Source organism: Calonectris borealis, chromosome 1, assembly GCF_964195595.1.
Source record: "Calonectris borealis chromosome 1, bCalBor7.hap1.2, whole genome shotgun sequence".
Classification (NCBI taxonomy): domain Eukaryota; kingdom Metazoa; phylum Chordata; class Aves; order Procellariiformes; family Procellariidae; genus Calonectris; species Calonectris borealis.
The window spans coordinates 64,284,405-64,297,173 of NC_134312.1; the positions used below are offsets into that span (position 1 = coordinate 64,284,405).

At 43.7% G+C, this 12,769-nt stretch overlaps 2 protein-coding genes across 6 annotated transcripts in view; one reads left to right on the forward strand and one right to left on the reverse strand.

The window, feature by feature from the left end:
* The first annotated feature begins 3 nt into the window (after positions 1 to 3).
* Positions 4 to 12,769, forward strand: part of RAB19 (RAB19, member RAS oncogene family) — a 13,587-nt gene continuing 821 nt past the window's right edge. The window contains exons 1-5 of one of the 5 annotated variants that reach the window (XR_012674790.1): positions 67 to 265; positions 373 to 585; positions 1,414 to 1,597; positions 3,956 to 4,354; positions 7,693 to 12,007. Coding sequence is in view for 2 of the 5 variants with exons in the window: in XM_075157899.1 (XP_075014000.1) it covers positions 391 to 585; positions 1,414 to 1,597; positions 3,956 to 4,221 (645 nt within the window). In the remaining 3 variants the exon portion in view is untranslated. Of the gene's footprint in view, positions 266 to 372; positions 586 to 1,413; positions 1,598 to 3,955; positions 5,753 to 7,692; positions 12,008 to 12,769 lie in introns of those variants that run through there. The other 4 variants (XR_012674791.1, XM_075157899.1, XR_012674792.1 and 1 more) reach the window with 4 other exon arrangements.
* The window catches only part of MKRN1 (makorin ring finger protein 1), a 21,880-nt gene continuing 19,473 nt past the window's right edge, over positions 10,363 to 12,769 (reverse strand). Inside the window, exons 7-8 of the mRNA XM_075157877.1 lie at positions 12,385 to 12,523; positions 10,363 to 11,960 (exon numbers count right to left, since the gene is read on the reverse strand). Coding sequence (XP_075013978.1) covers positions 11,748 to 11,960; positions 12,385 to 12,523 — 352 coding nt within the window. The 3' untranslated portion in view covers positions 10,363 to 11,747. The remainder of the gene's footprint in view (positions 11,961 to 12,384; positions 12,524 to 12,769) is intronic.

Below are 12,769 nucleotides of genomic sequence, written 5' to 3' on the forward strand. Positions count from 1 at the left end.
CTCGCCGCCGCCAGGGAGGGCCCTCCTGCTCGGCCCCCGGGCGCGTCGGGCCCCTTGCCCGCCTCTCCCCTCGCTGGGGGCGGGGAGCGAGCGGCGCCGGCACCGCTCCCCCAGCTGAGCCCGCGGGGAGGGGCAGGGCGGGCGGAGGAGGAGGAGGAGGAGGAGGAGGAGGAGGCGGCGGCGGACTACATTTCCCGCCGGCCCCGAGAGGGCCGGGGCGGGTACAAAGCGGGCGCTACCTGTCCCGGCAGGTGAGCGCCAACAGGTGAGCGGGTGGCTGGTCGGGTCAGGGGCTCCTTCCCCGGGCCCGCGGCCGCCGAGAGCCGGGCCAGGGCGGCAGCTCCCCCTCACTGCTGCGCTCCCCCGCCGCAGGCCCGCCCGGGAGTCGCGATGCCTTTCTCCAGCTCCGGCGCGGACGATGCCTTCGACTACCTCTTCAAGATCATCCTGATCGGGGACTCGAACGTGGGGAAGACCTGCGTGGTGCACCGCTTCAAGACGGGGCAGTACAACGAGAGGCAGCAGAACACCATCGGCGTCGACTTCACTGTCCGCTCGATGGACATCGACGGCAAGAAAGTGAAGGTCAGTGGCCAGAGCGAGCCCAAGCTGCTCGGTGGGCGGCACCTGCTTCCCCATGACCGTGTCGCCAACCCCCACAGCGTCCCCTGCTCGGCCCCTTTCTGACCAGGGGTGTTGCCGAGAGGAGCTTTCCCTCAGGAGGGTGCCCTGGGGGACACAGTCACCCTCATTTGGGTACGTGCTTGCACTCGTGGCTTCTCTGGATCTCCCTGTGGAGAGGGCTCACACTTTGCCTGCAGGGAGTTCTTTGAAAGCCGGCTCTGGTTTGGAGGGGACGTCTCTTCTCTCCTTCAGAGGTGTGGGGGCGTTGAGCTGGGACACCGAGGAGGGAAAACCCTCTAGTTTGCAAAGGCTCCACTTTGATGCATGCTTCATCTGAGGGAAGATGAAGACTTGCAAGATGAACACCAGAAGAAATTGTTAGCTAAAAGTTACCTCCACGTGCAGATGCAAGTTCAGATGCCTGCCCTTTATATAGCTTTCCTTTGCCCAGCTCTGCATCAGGGCTTCTTGGCTCTTCCTCCTTTCCTATTAAAAGGCTGTAATGCTTTATATCTTTTAGTACAATTGTTGAAACTGGGTTTCTTGGCCTCTTTGTGAAGCTGTTTACCCTTGCCGCCTTCTCTTTGATCTGTGTAGATTGTCTTTACAGGCGTGTAAATGCCTCTCCAGATCTAGAGAGGGCAAAGCCACGCTATGGGTGTAGTGGAGTGAGCTGGGACAGGTCTAGCTGCCTTCTAGACAAGGGGTTTCAAAAGCGTAGATGCTCATGGCAAACACTTAGGAAGTGGCATTCGCCAGCCTGTACAACTTCTATCCTTTCTCTTACAGATCCAAGTGTGGGACACAGCTGGTCAAGAACGCTTCCGGACAATAACCCAGTCTTATTACAGGAGTGCCCATGGGGCCATCCTTGCCTATGACCTTACTAGGAGGTCCACATTTGAATCAATTCCTCACTGGATTCACGAAATTGAAAAGTATGGTGCTGCAAACTTGGTCATTATGTTAATTGGTAGGAATCTAATTTTAAATATTATGTTGTATAGCTTTTTTTATTACATGTATAAAGCCCCCTTCACTTTCCCCCTGCTACTTAAAGCATCTATAAACTATGCATTAAAGAAGAATGCAGCTGTAATTAAAATTGATCAGAAATTGTATCAATTTGACCTAAGCTTAAAAAATTAGGAAAGTCACAGCCTGGTCCTGACAGGACCAAGCCCATTGCAGACAATGAAACCTTTTTACTTGTTCCTTCCTGCTGGAATAATGCAACAAACTTGCTGCTAGTCTAGCAAGCAGGGACACCCTTATTGAGGTTAGAATTGCAGTAAGTCTGACCCTATACTCCTGATGCACAGGAATTTAGCGGCTCAGTAATTCAAGACGAAGGGGAACGCACAGAGCAACGCAACTACTCGTTCTCGTCTTTCCTCTCTGTTCTTTTGATATGCATGTGCATTGCTCTGTAATGGGACTCCGATCAGGTAAGACAGTAGATGGGGACATGGCTTTTACAGAGCACAAAGTAGTCTGCTTGCGTTCCTCCTCTTCCTCCTCGTTTATTCCACTAGCATTCAAAAAACTTTGCCTCTTGAGGAAAGGAATGGGTAGAAATTTCTGAGAATGGAGCTGGTAGGAAGCAGTGTGGTCCTTTTCCTTTGTGTTTCAGGTTATTATTGGTCTTCCCTCCCCCAAGGAAGAAGCTGCAAATAAGAGAACTGGTGTAGTAAAATGACAGAGCTTTTATTTACATTCCACTGCCTCTGCCTGTTCCACTGTGGCAATGTGCCAAGAGCGATGCATGCAGCCGCAGCAGCCCAAACTGGCCCTTGAGGATAGGCAGCGTTGAGCCCCACAGCGCAGCAGGCATGGGACCTAAGCTTCTGCTTGTGCTCCTAGCAAGTTAGTTACTTCTGCTGTGGTGGTTCTTCCTGTTCTTCCTCTGAAGAAACAAACAACAAATTCTCACCTGCATGTAACTGCAGTGCTTGGAATGAGTAAGGGGGGGGAGATCACTAAACCTTGGTAGGGTTTTTCTAACTTTTCTCAGGAATCTAAAGAACAAGACCTATCTCTGTGTGTGGTGGGGACTGGTGGTAGTTGTTGTTGTTCTTTATAAGAAAGAAGTTCTGGAATTGGTAAAAATAAAGCTTTTGTCAAGGATCCAGCTTGGTGCTTTCTTCCGAAGCTGGTGCTGTTTGCCTTACTTACTTTGGCAGGAAGTCTTTGTACATTTAATTGCACTTAGTCATGTTATACATGACTTTCTAGCATGAGGTTAAGGTTAAGAAGTTTAACTTTCCCATCTGGAACTGAAGGAGGAAAGAGGGGGGGCTCTTCTTAAGAAGGCAAATAATAACCCTCAAGCGAGGTGTCTTTTGGGGGGTGTGTGGTTTTCTTTTGTGGGCTGGGTTTTTGTTTTCCCTTTAGAAAAACTGAAAGGGACTTAATAGGAGGGAAGTTAACTTATATATGCTTCAAATTCAAGATCTGAATTTGATGAAACTATGAATGTAGGCTTCAGCCAGGTACTGCATGTACCAGAACTGATGAAAATTCCACACGTGCTGCAACTACTTAAATATACAAAGGTATTTCATCTGAGGTGTTTCATGACTTCTGACAGATTTTGATTAAACTGCTTCAAGTAAAAGCTTAATCTATACGTGCAGAAACTTCTTGAGTATACATTTTAAGCATTAAGGTAGCTGGTGTGAATTCTTGTCTTTTTTGACATCATCTTATAATGATTGACTTATATAAATAGGTCATGTTAAAATCTGGTTAACAGTTGAGCAGGCTCTTTCTGGGTTTTAGTGGGGTTTTTTTGGAGATCTGCCTTAGACTAACAACATTCCAGATCTTCAGAGCTGAGCATCCACTTTGAGATGTGTCAAGGTAGCTTGACAATAACGTAACACATGCGGCTTCCACTGAAGGTTGAGTGACGAATAAATGTTTATGCAATGTTACTTTGGTTTACTGTGTGCAATCACTTTAGCTACAAGATTTCTATTCTTTTTTTTTTTTAATATTTAACTTAAATGCTACTTAATGTTTAAAAGCACTAGGGAATAGTTGCTTCCAAATAATCCTCTGGCACCACTACCTACAGCAAGTCATTAGATGAACACAGGTTTTTAGTTTTTGTTTGGATTTTAACTCATTTGATATCATCATATGATTAGCTGCAGTTTTGATCCACACTCTACGTTTGTGGCTCTGATGTGCCCACATCTTGTTTTTTCCAGTAACTCTTATTCCTAATATAAATCTATTGTTTAACAAAATTGAATTAATGTATTGCATTTAAAGATGAATTTTTGAGACCATGAATTACTGAATTATCTATTTTCCTTCTTTTAAGGGAACAAATCAGATTCACTGGATAAGCGCCAAGTCTTGTTTGAAGATGCCTGCACACTGGCGGAGAAGCACGGGCTCTTAGCTGTACTGGAGACATCAGCAAAAGAAGCTCAAAACATAGAAGAGGTGTTCACGTTAATGGCTAAGGAGCTGATAGCCCGAAATACCTTACAGCTTCATGGAGAGAACCCTCCAAACAGCATCTATCTTGATTCCAGGCCAGTGATTGCCAGTCCAAGTGTGGAGAAGACCCAGTGCCTCTGTTGAAGAGAGATTTCAGGAAGAACTTGGAAGTTGTCATTCTTCTGAGGCTGTTTGATTTCATTTTATTCAATTGATGAAAGTGTGCTATGTGGCCTCAAGCCATCTCTCTTGATACCTCTACCTTGCAGTTTGGCTTGTAAGTATCATCTTCAAAGATCATTGTTGCTGTTGGTAGCACAGGTTGCTTTGAACAGGGCAGCTGATACTTTAACACGAACTTCTGAGTCGAGAGGACTTGGGAAGCTGCCAGCCCTTGCCTTAACCAAAGAGAACTGTAAAAATTATTGCCTTTAATTATATCCTTAAATGATTTTCTGGCTGTGTCAGAAGATAAATTTGCACCAGAGCTCTGCATTGATTTGACCCTTCTAAGCTATGTTGTTTGCTCTAGTACAAGCACTTTACTCTTTGCTAGTAGCTTTAAAAAGTCTGACACATGCTTGGACAGCATTAGCCCATTGCTGCTTAAACTTTCATTTAGGGGCAGTCCTGATGTCAGGCACGTAGCCACCCATCCCGAGGAACCTAGTAATATTTGTGAAGGAGTATGTGATTTGTACTGACTTCCTCACCAGACAAACCTGGAGACATCCCTGGGGTTTCGTTATTCATAGCAGGCAGAATATGATTCACTAGGCTCCCCACCTTCTTCCTGGGGTGAGAAAAGTTGTCTTTTACTTTAGTCTCTAATTATAGGACTTGTTTCAAGTAGTGATCTCTGTCTTGCTACATAGACTTGCTAGGAGTAGTGAAGCTTCCAAGGCACCAGTAATGGCCTAAATCAATGCTGGGGTGAAAGGACCTTTTTTTTCTTCCCCCCCTGCCCCCACCCCCTTGTCTTGCTCTTGATGTGCTTATTTTAATCAACAGCCTTCTGTAGTTTGTGTGATGGGCCAATGGCAGCTTGAAAGTATGCCTGTAGATTTTCAAGGGAGTGTGATGAAGGGATTCAAGCTCCTGTAAAACTCAGCAAGGGGTAAGATGGTTTAATTATGTAACCCTGCCTTAGAGCAGTAAGGGAATGGTATGGGGCATACCAGGAAGCTACCCCTAGGCAAGTATATATGCTACTGTTATGGAGATTGAACGTCTTGGTAGCAACAGAGGTTTCGTATTGCTCCTCCCGAATGCAAGCTCTGCTATTGGGGGCTACTTCTGTGTACCAGAACTGAATGAAGGGTTTGGGGTTTTGTTTGTGTGGTTTGTTTGGGTTTTTTTCCCCCCAGTAGATAGAAACAGGGAAGGAGAGGCAGGAAAGAAGTATTACACAGAGAAAGTTTTTTTGACTGCAGTCCACATGTACCAAAGTGCATCACTTAGTTATTGTTAAGCTATGAACTAGAACTCAAACTCTGTAATGATAAAATACAGTCTGGGTTACCTGCAAAGAAGCCCTGGGAAGGCTGGTATGCTTACCAGATGGCAGTCTACCCATGTTTCACAAGTTCTTGAAAAATGGGGAAAAACATGTAGCAAATATTTCTGGAAAATCTTGTCTGAGAAGCACAAAAAATAAAGCAGAATGAATCATTGATTTATAGTCTTGCCAATATTTCTAATATTATTAATGTTTCCTCTGGCCAGGTTCTTTGCTATCACATGCAAAGAGCAGGAGTTAGTTAATTCAGCTGTGTGTAAACTGAGGGAGAGATCTTCAATGCTAGCCTCTAAGCCTTTTCCTATAGCCTGCTGTGGAAAAAGCTTTATCTTCTTCGGGCATCCTCTTTCTGATGTTTACTTTTTAAACCTTAATTTGATCTTGATTTGGTAGTAGCCTAGTAGTTGCATTTCAGTTTGCACATTTAAGCAACAGTAAACACCATAACCTTTGAAAGTAGCTGAACAAGTAGCAATCCAGCTTCCAAACAACTATTTTCTATACCTCTTATCGCTAGGAAAACAGTCGAAGGTAAGTTTAATATTCTTGTGTGTTTAAAATCCAAACTACTCCTGGTAGTAGTTTGTTATGTAGCAGTTTTTACTCTTTTTTTTTGGTTTTAGTATCCATACTTAAACTGCTAGCAAACTTTGTTCTACTTCAGATATACCAGAGGTAGTATTTTTAGCAAATACTGATCTTCCAGGAGACCTTAACAGAAAAGTATTGTGTTCATCTCCAGTTACGCTCTTTCATTAGCCAAAGATTAGAGGAAGGATCTTACCAGCAGAGTATTAACCTTTGTATGGTTCATTGGGTTTACTGCCTTAATTAGAGATTGCTGTTTGAAGTTGTTTCCCCTCAGCATGGAGACTTCTGCAGGCTGATGCTCCCTTAACTGCCCAGCACTGCCAGGTTACAGGGCTGTTGCCATTCTCTTCCGGCATACGTGGAGCTACTTACTTTGCCAGTCCTTCGCTGGCAGAAAGCTGTGCAACACAGGATCAGGGAGAACAGTCTTGTGATTGTGCTTTGAGCTGCACTGTTCCCTCTCCTGTAACAGGTGTAACAGGCTCCTTACTACTCTTTCAAGAAACTAGTCTTAAATACCTACCCGTTGTGCAACTAAAACAGGAGCATGATCTCTTTTGGTTGGTTCTGTTTGGCATCTTCCACAAGCCCTTTGGGCAGTTAAACTGAATGGTTTCCATAGGGTCATTTTTTAAGCTGTCCTCATGTGAATGAAGAGCGAGCTGCAGCACTTGCTAACAAGAAGGTTCTTCAGAGTGTGTATTAGGAGACAGGATTATTCTTGAGGTAATACATGAAGAAAGCTATAAACTTTAAAAAATCCCTTTATTATAGCATGTTATTCTAGACTGTAAGATAGCAACCACTAGATTAAAAAACAAGCAGTGTAACTTCTGCAGTTGTGCCTTTCCCCATCACAGAGCAGGTGGAAGCATGTGGCTATGGCAATGCAAGTAGCATTAACTGCTATGAACCTTTATGTTAAGGTTTTTGTTCCCCCAGCATCATATGCAAATTCAATGTGCTTCTTGACAGCATCATTAATGCACCTGTAGAAAGTATAGCTTATTGTAATGTTATTTACAATGCTACCCTAAAAACTACTACTGTCCCACAGTTTTAAGAGCTGCACATCCAACTTGAAGATGAGCTCATTTGTTAAATTTTTATCTACTTGGAAGAAGTATTTGAATTTTAGCTGTGGCACATTACTTGCATTGGTATCACAGCCATGCCAGATGAGACTGAAGGGGCACCTATCCACATCACAGGGTAACAAAAAAACCTAGAAAGTATTTTAAAATGGAGCAAATTCTGACACCTCCCAGAAGCTGACTGGCTTAAAAGCAAATATAACTGCAACCCAGTGATGTGGAAGGCACATGGCACTGCCTATGTGGTCAGGCTTTTCTTCATACACAGGGGACAGGCTCTTAATAACAAAAGCTGAGGTTCTTATCTAATCGTTCCAGTTAATGTTTAAGTATAGTTGGAAAGGAGACAGAGAAAGCAATTTTCAGGCCCTGGACAGAGATAGAGAGCTCTATCCTTGAGCCTTCTTTCAGGAAGGAGATGCATGCCTGTGCTTTTGGATGGGGAACTGAAACTGAAACTTCCCCCAGCCAGGTGAGTGCTCTAACCACAGCACTGTTTAGAGGTGCCCATTCCCAGCTGTGGGCTGCCAATAGGCAGATTTTTATGTATCTCAGTTCCCAGAACACCACTCACTATTCAGTGTACTGACTCCTGAAGCCATTATCAAGCACCTCTCTCAAGCAAGTGTTTTAATGACTGGAACTACAAGAGGCAATGCTAGGATATCAGAGTCCTTTGAGAGTAGTTTTAGACAGGCCAAGAGCCACTTTTACCTAAGAGTATTTCAACTTTTAATAGAACTTGCAGTTTGAGAGAGGTAGGACTTTTTAAAGTCTTTTAAAGCACTTTTTCTAGTGCTGTTACTCTAAAATCAACCTTAACTCAGTAATCACATTAACCTTAACTATGCAATCACATCAAGCTGTTGCCAACCAGGTGTTGACTCTAGCTTGACTGCAAGGGGCAAACAGCACACCCATGGAGAACAGCAACGGCAGCAAGTAGGGGCAGAAGTTTAGCATATTTGCAATCCCCTACAGCTGTGTCCACCAACATCCCTGCTTATTACAGTTTTCACTGCCAAGTCTGTCCAGTCTTGCCTACCTGAAGTGAGGCTCACCACAACTAGTGTAATAATCTCTCTCTAATGCTAGCATTAGAGTAAAACTGACTTTGTAGCAACTTGATCCCTACAGCACAGTCCTGTATTATAGCTCAATCCTAAGGGATGACATGTGGATTCCCTCTTGTTTTAAGCTGCTGCAGCATTAATAATGCCATCTGTACAAGTTTTGTTCCAAACATGAGACACCCCATACCTCACGGTATCCTCCAAACAGAAATCTATTTTGTATCTGCTGTAGCAGGAAAGAGTTACTTTGTGTTTCATTAAACAAACCAGGCATCCCCTCAGCAAGATTACAATACACCTTGGGCTATAATCGGGAAAGAGCTGTGCTATCAAGATTTGAACTAAAGCAGCAGATGCTCTAAGAAGGGCTCTTTGCTTCTATGATCACATTCAGACCAATTAAAATGGGCAGCAGCCACTTACTTTGCACATACCACAAGATGCAAGATTTTATATCAAACCATACATATATATTCTTGCATAGGGAGTAAAGTTAAGGCACTTCAAGTGAGAAGAATCCTTCTATAGATTTTTGTTTTGAAATCAAGATTTTGCTGGTGGAAGTTTATGGAGCCTTTACACCTTTTTCATCTTTGCACTACTCTCATTGGCCTCTTCAGTTTCTGTACCTTAGGTATTTGCTTAAAGAAAATGTAGCACAGCCCAAGTCATCACACCCCACATTTTTACATTAAAAGTCTGCCTTAATTCTACTGAATTTATTCCTGTTCTTACAGAGGAAAAACACAGAAGCCTACTAACATACTTTACTCGCTTCAAAGGCCCTACTCTTTTTAGTCATTCCAGTTTGCGATGGGAGGGTGGAAATCATAGTGCAACAGCAAGCTTAGAAACAGGCCTACCACCAGCAAGATTCAAACTGGAAGTGACACACAGCAGTACTGCTTGACGACAAATACATGCAGTTCTTTAACTGACAGAACAAGAACCACAGCACACTTCAAAGCAAGAGATCAACAGAAACTACTTGTCATAATGCACTTGACTACATCAGTCACCTCGCATATAGACACAACAGCCTCCACTAAAGCACATCACTTATTTGTGTATTCTCAGCTTCCCCTGTAAGGCATACAGAAGTAAGGTTTAGAAGCAGCAGCAGCATCCACCATTGTGCCACGCGTACACCCACACAAGAAGTAAAGCATGCCATTTCTGACCCCTTATGATGGTAAGCTGATGCATGTGCTCTGGCTGGTGAGTTTATTACCCTTTTCCATCTTACCAGAACACATCTTCATTAAACTTGTGTTTGAAGGCAGCTTTTCCAATAAGTTGTTAACTTATGTTCACTACATAGGGGAGGAAAGGCTAGTTCTTCTTCAAAGCCTTTCATTTTTTCTGTTTCTCCCTACATCAGTTTTAAATGTCATTTGTGCAAATTATGTTCAAATCCTTTTCTCCCTCTGCTACTTGCCTCTGGGGAAAAAAAAACCAAACTAACCAAATAGTTAGGCTGTTCAGTTAAACTTTTCTTAGTCATATGCCTCAGTGTCCGAGTATGTTTCTAGTGGTTTACTTCCAACTTTATATATTACTGCAGAAGAATACTTTTTTCTGAACACACATAGGCTTAAAGCAGCATGTGGATTCTCAGGAAGTGGCCTGCAGCAATGCTTGGACTCGCTGTCCAAACAGCATTATGACAGGAAACTATCAATAGAACACGTACTGCAGTTGACTTTGTTCAGGACAAATAAAATTAATACCACAGTGCAGAACTTAATTCTGAGAAAGCAAGGCACATCTGTTCCCACTCATGGCCCCATACATTCCTTCAACACTTCAATCGTCTCAGCTGTCTGTCTGTTCAGAATGTGTTCCTTACATTACAGGCTCTTTGCTGGAAAGGTTATAACCAAGTTTAAATTCCGTATTAGTGTGACACGATTCTGCAGAAGTTAAGAATAACTGACATAGATGCCTCTGTATTTACAGAAACACACACACACACACAGAAGCTTCAAACTTAAAAGAACAGACAGACTTCTTGTTTAATTTTTTTGATTTTTTTTATTTGGGAAAAGTGCTTCTTACAAAAGGCAGCTGCAAAACAATACGTTATAGACCTCAGAACAATTTCTCATTCCATTTAAAAGTGAAAGGAGAGGCAGTCTAGGGGACAAGAGCAGCAGGAGAACAGATCACGGGGCATCCACGAGTCAATAAAAAACAGCAATAAGGTAATGCAAGGTTAAAATTCCTGTGCTGGGGCTTTGGTGGCAAAGTAATTTCTCAATGCAAATTACAGCCAGAAACTGCATGACTGCCTTTGTAAGCAGTAACTCACATAAACTGAACAGCTTTACCAGGCAACCTGCCCAACTCAGAGGCACGTGTACCTCGAACCAGCTGAGAGGCACAGCGATTTCCTAGCAAAGCTCACGGCTTAAGTGGTTACACCAAGTTCTAAAACTTACAGAGCAATAAAGCTAAAGGGGCCTCTCTGGTGTTCCTCTGACCCCACCTTGGCTAACCGGATTTCTGCTCCTGGACAACCCTAATCATACACATGAAAGAGAGCTGGTGTATTAGGGAGTGCCATCTATTAAGTTAAGCGATAGTTAAGATCACTGCCACAGACTGGGCTGAGACCACTAAACCAGTTTCATGTCCAATTGGAGGCTAGACTTCATGCACCAAGAGGGGATGAAAGATGGTTTGTTATTTTTAACTTACACAGAGTCTCCCCATCCTTGAGGTCCAACTCTACATTTATCTGTATATACACATAGAGAGTTCTCCTTTCACAAAGACATTTTCCTTTCATGCTAAACAGTAAAAACCCAGAACGTTCACACCTGGTTCTGGTTACACAGTAGTAATAGTAATGTGCAAGTAAACAAGAGACCAAAATCACAAATGAAGACGTGTACATGAGGGGGCTGGAACGGAGCTGATGCCAGAAAGATAGTATTTGTATCCGGCTTGAAGTCAGAAATATTGGTACAAAGACAGAAAAAAGGCCATCAGCCAATTTACATCCCCACTGCATGACCACTGCTCATTTTTGTATCTGGGCTCTTCAAAATGAGTGTGGAAGTCCTGTAAACACTTTAACCCTGGAACTGGGTGAACTCTGTTGGGTACACAGATGAAGCAACAAACCTAAGCTAACTGTTTGACAGTTAAATTCATTTTTACAAAAACTAACATTTTAAAGATTTATTTCTTGTTATTTGTTTAAACAGAGGAAAAACAACACTCCTGGGGTGGGAGGGGATGGGAAGAGACAGACCCTGGGTAAAAGTTATTACAACAGCACCTGGAATTGATCGGCCTGCCTAGGAGAAACACAGGCACTGCCACAACACCACAGGTAATAGCTACTGCCCGAAGCCAAGACGACAGTCCACACTCCACTGACAGGTGCTATAGATCCAAGTCATAATAATCTTCCAGCTCATCATGAAACAAGTCCCACTCATCCTCAGAATCCGTTAGCTCATCGTCACCTCCTGCTGCCAACAGCATAAGCAACATCTCACCAAGCTCAAAGGTCACCACCTCATCCTCATCGGTCTCGAACGGATCACCGTTCTCTCGCTCCTCGATGAACTCCCAGAACCGATTCCTCCGCTGGGCCTGCAAGTGGAACACAAGTATTTCCCTAGGTGACCAAGTGGTACAAGGTAGGAGTCTTCCCAGAAGCTGACAAGGTTCAGCCCCCGGCGTACTTTCTGACATGCAAGAAACCACGTTTCTCTTTCAGGGAGATACTGACCTCCAGTAGAATTTACCCTTACACACCCCTATTAATGCTGCCCAACATTTCTACTTCAGCATGTTGGCATACTAGGAAAGTTTTTAAAATTCACTCTTTGCATCTTGGCCTCCAGCATTGACAAACTTTAGACCACCACCTCCTTCAAATTCACCATTACAGAGGTTTATCAGAAGTAAAAAAAAGAGTCAACATTTCCCTGTCCTCTTCTCAAGGCAGCTGATTTAACGCACACCCCTCTCGGGCTGTCTCTTTATAGAAAGGACAAAAAACAGCAGCACTGACCCGGTATCTACTCGATGTTCCCACTTTGGGTCTCTGTGGCTCCTCTCGGCGGCCATCAGGATATGCATGTTTGTAAAAACAGTTCCCTCCAAATGGACAGCTCCCACGGCCTTCGTCAAAATACCTGCATGGCTTGTTGCTGGAAAGGAAAATACCGCAACCCTTACTCACAGCAGACCCCAACCAGACTTCAGAATTGCATTTACCTGTAGTCCAAAAGGATCTCAGGTACCACTGCGAGCTGAAGGTATTTTGTCAGTATAACACTTACGTGCAGAAATGACGTATTACACAATGTGTGTGGGTCGATGCATGCATAGGGACACTGATGGTTCGCAGTGCACGAGCTCGTACTACCTTATGGCTACACCATCAGCGTTTTGCA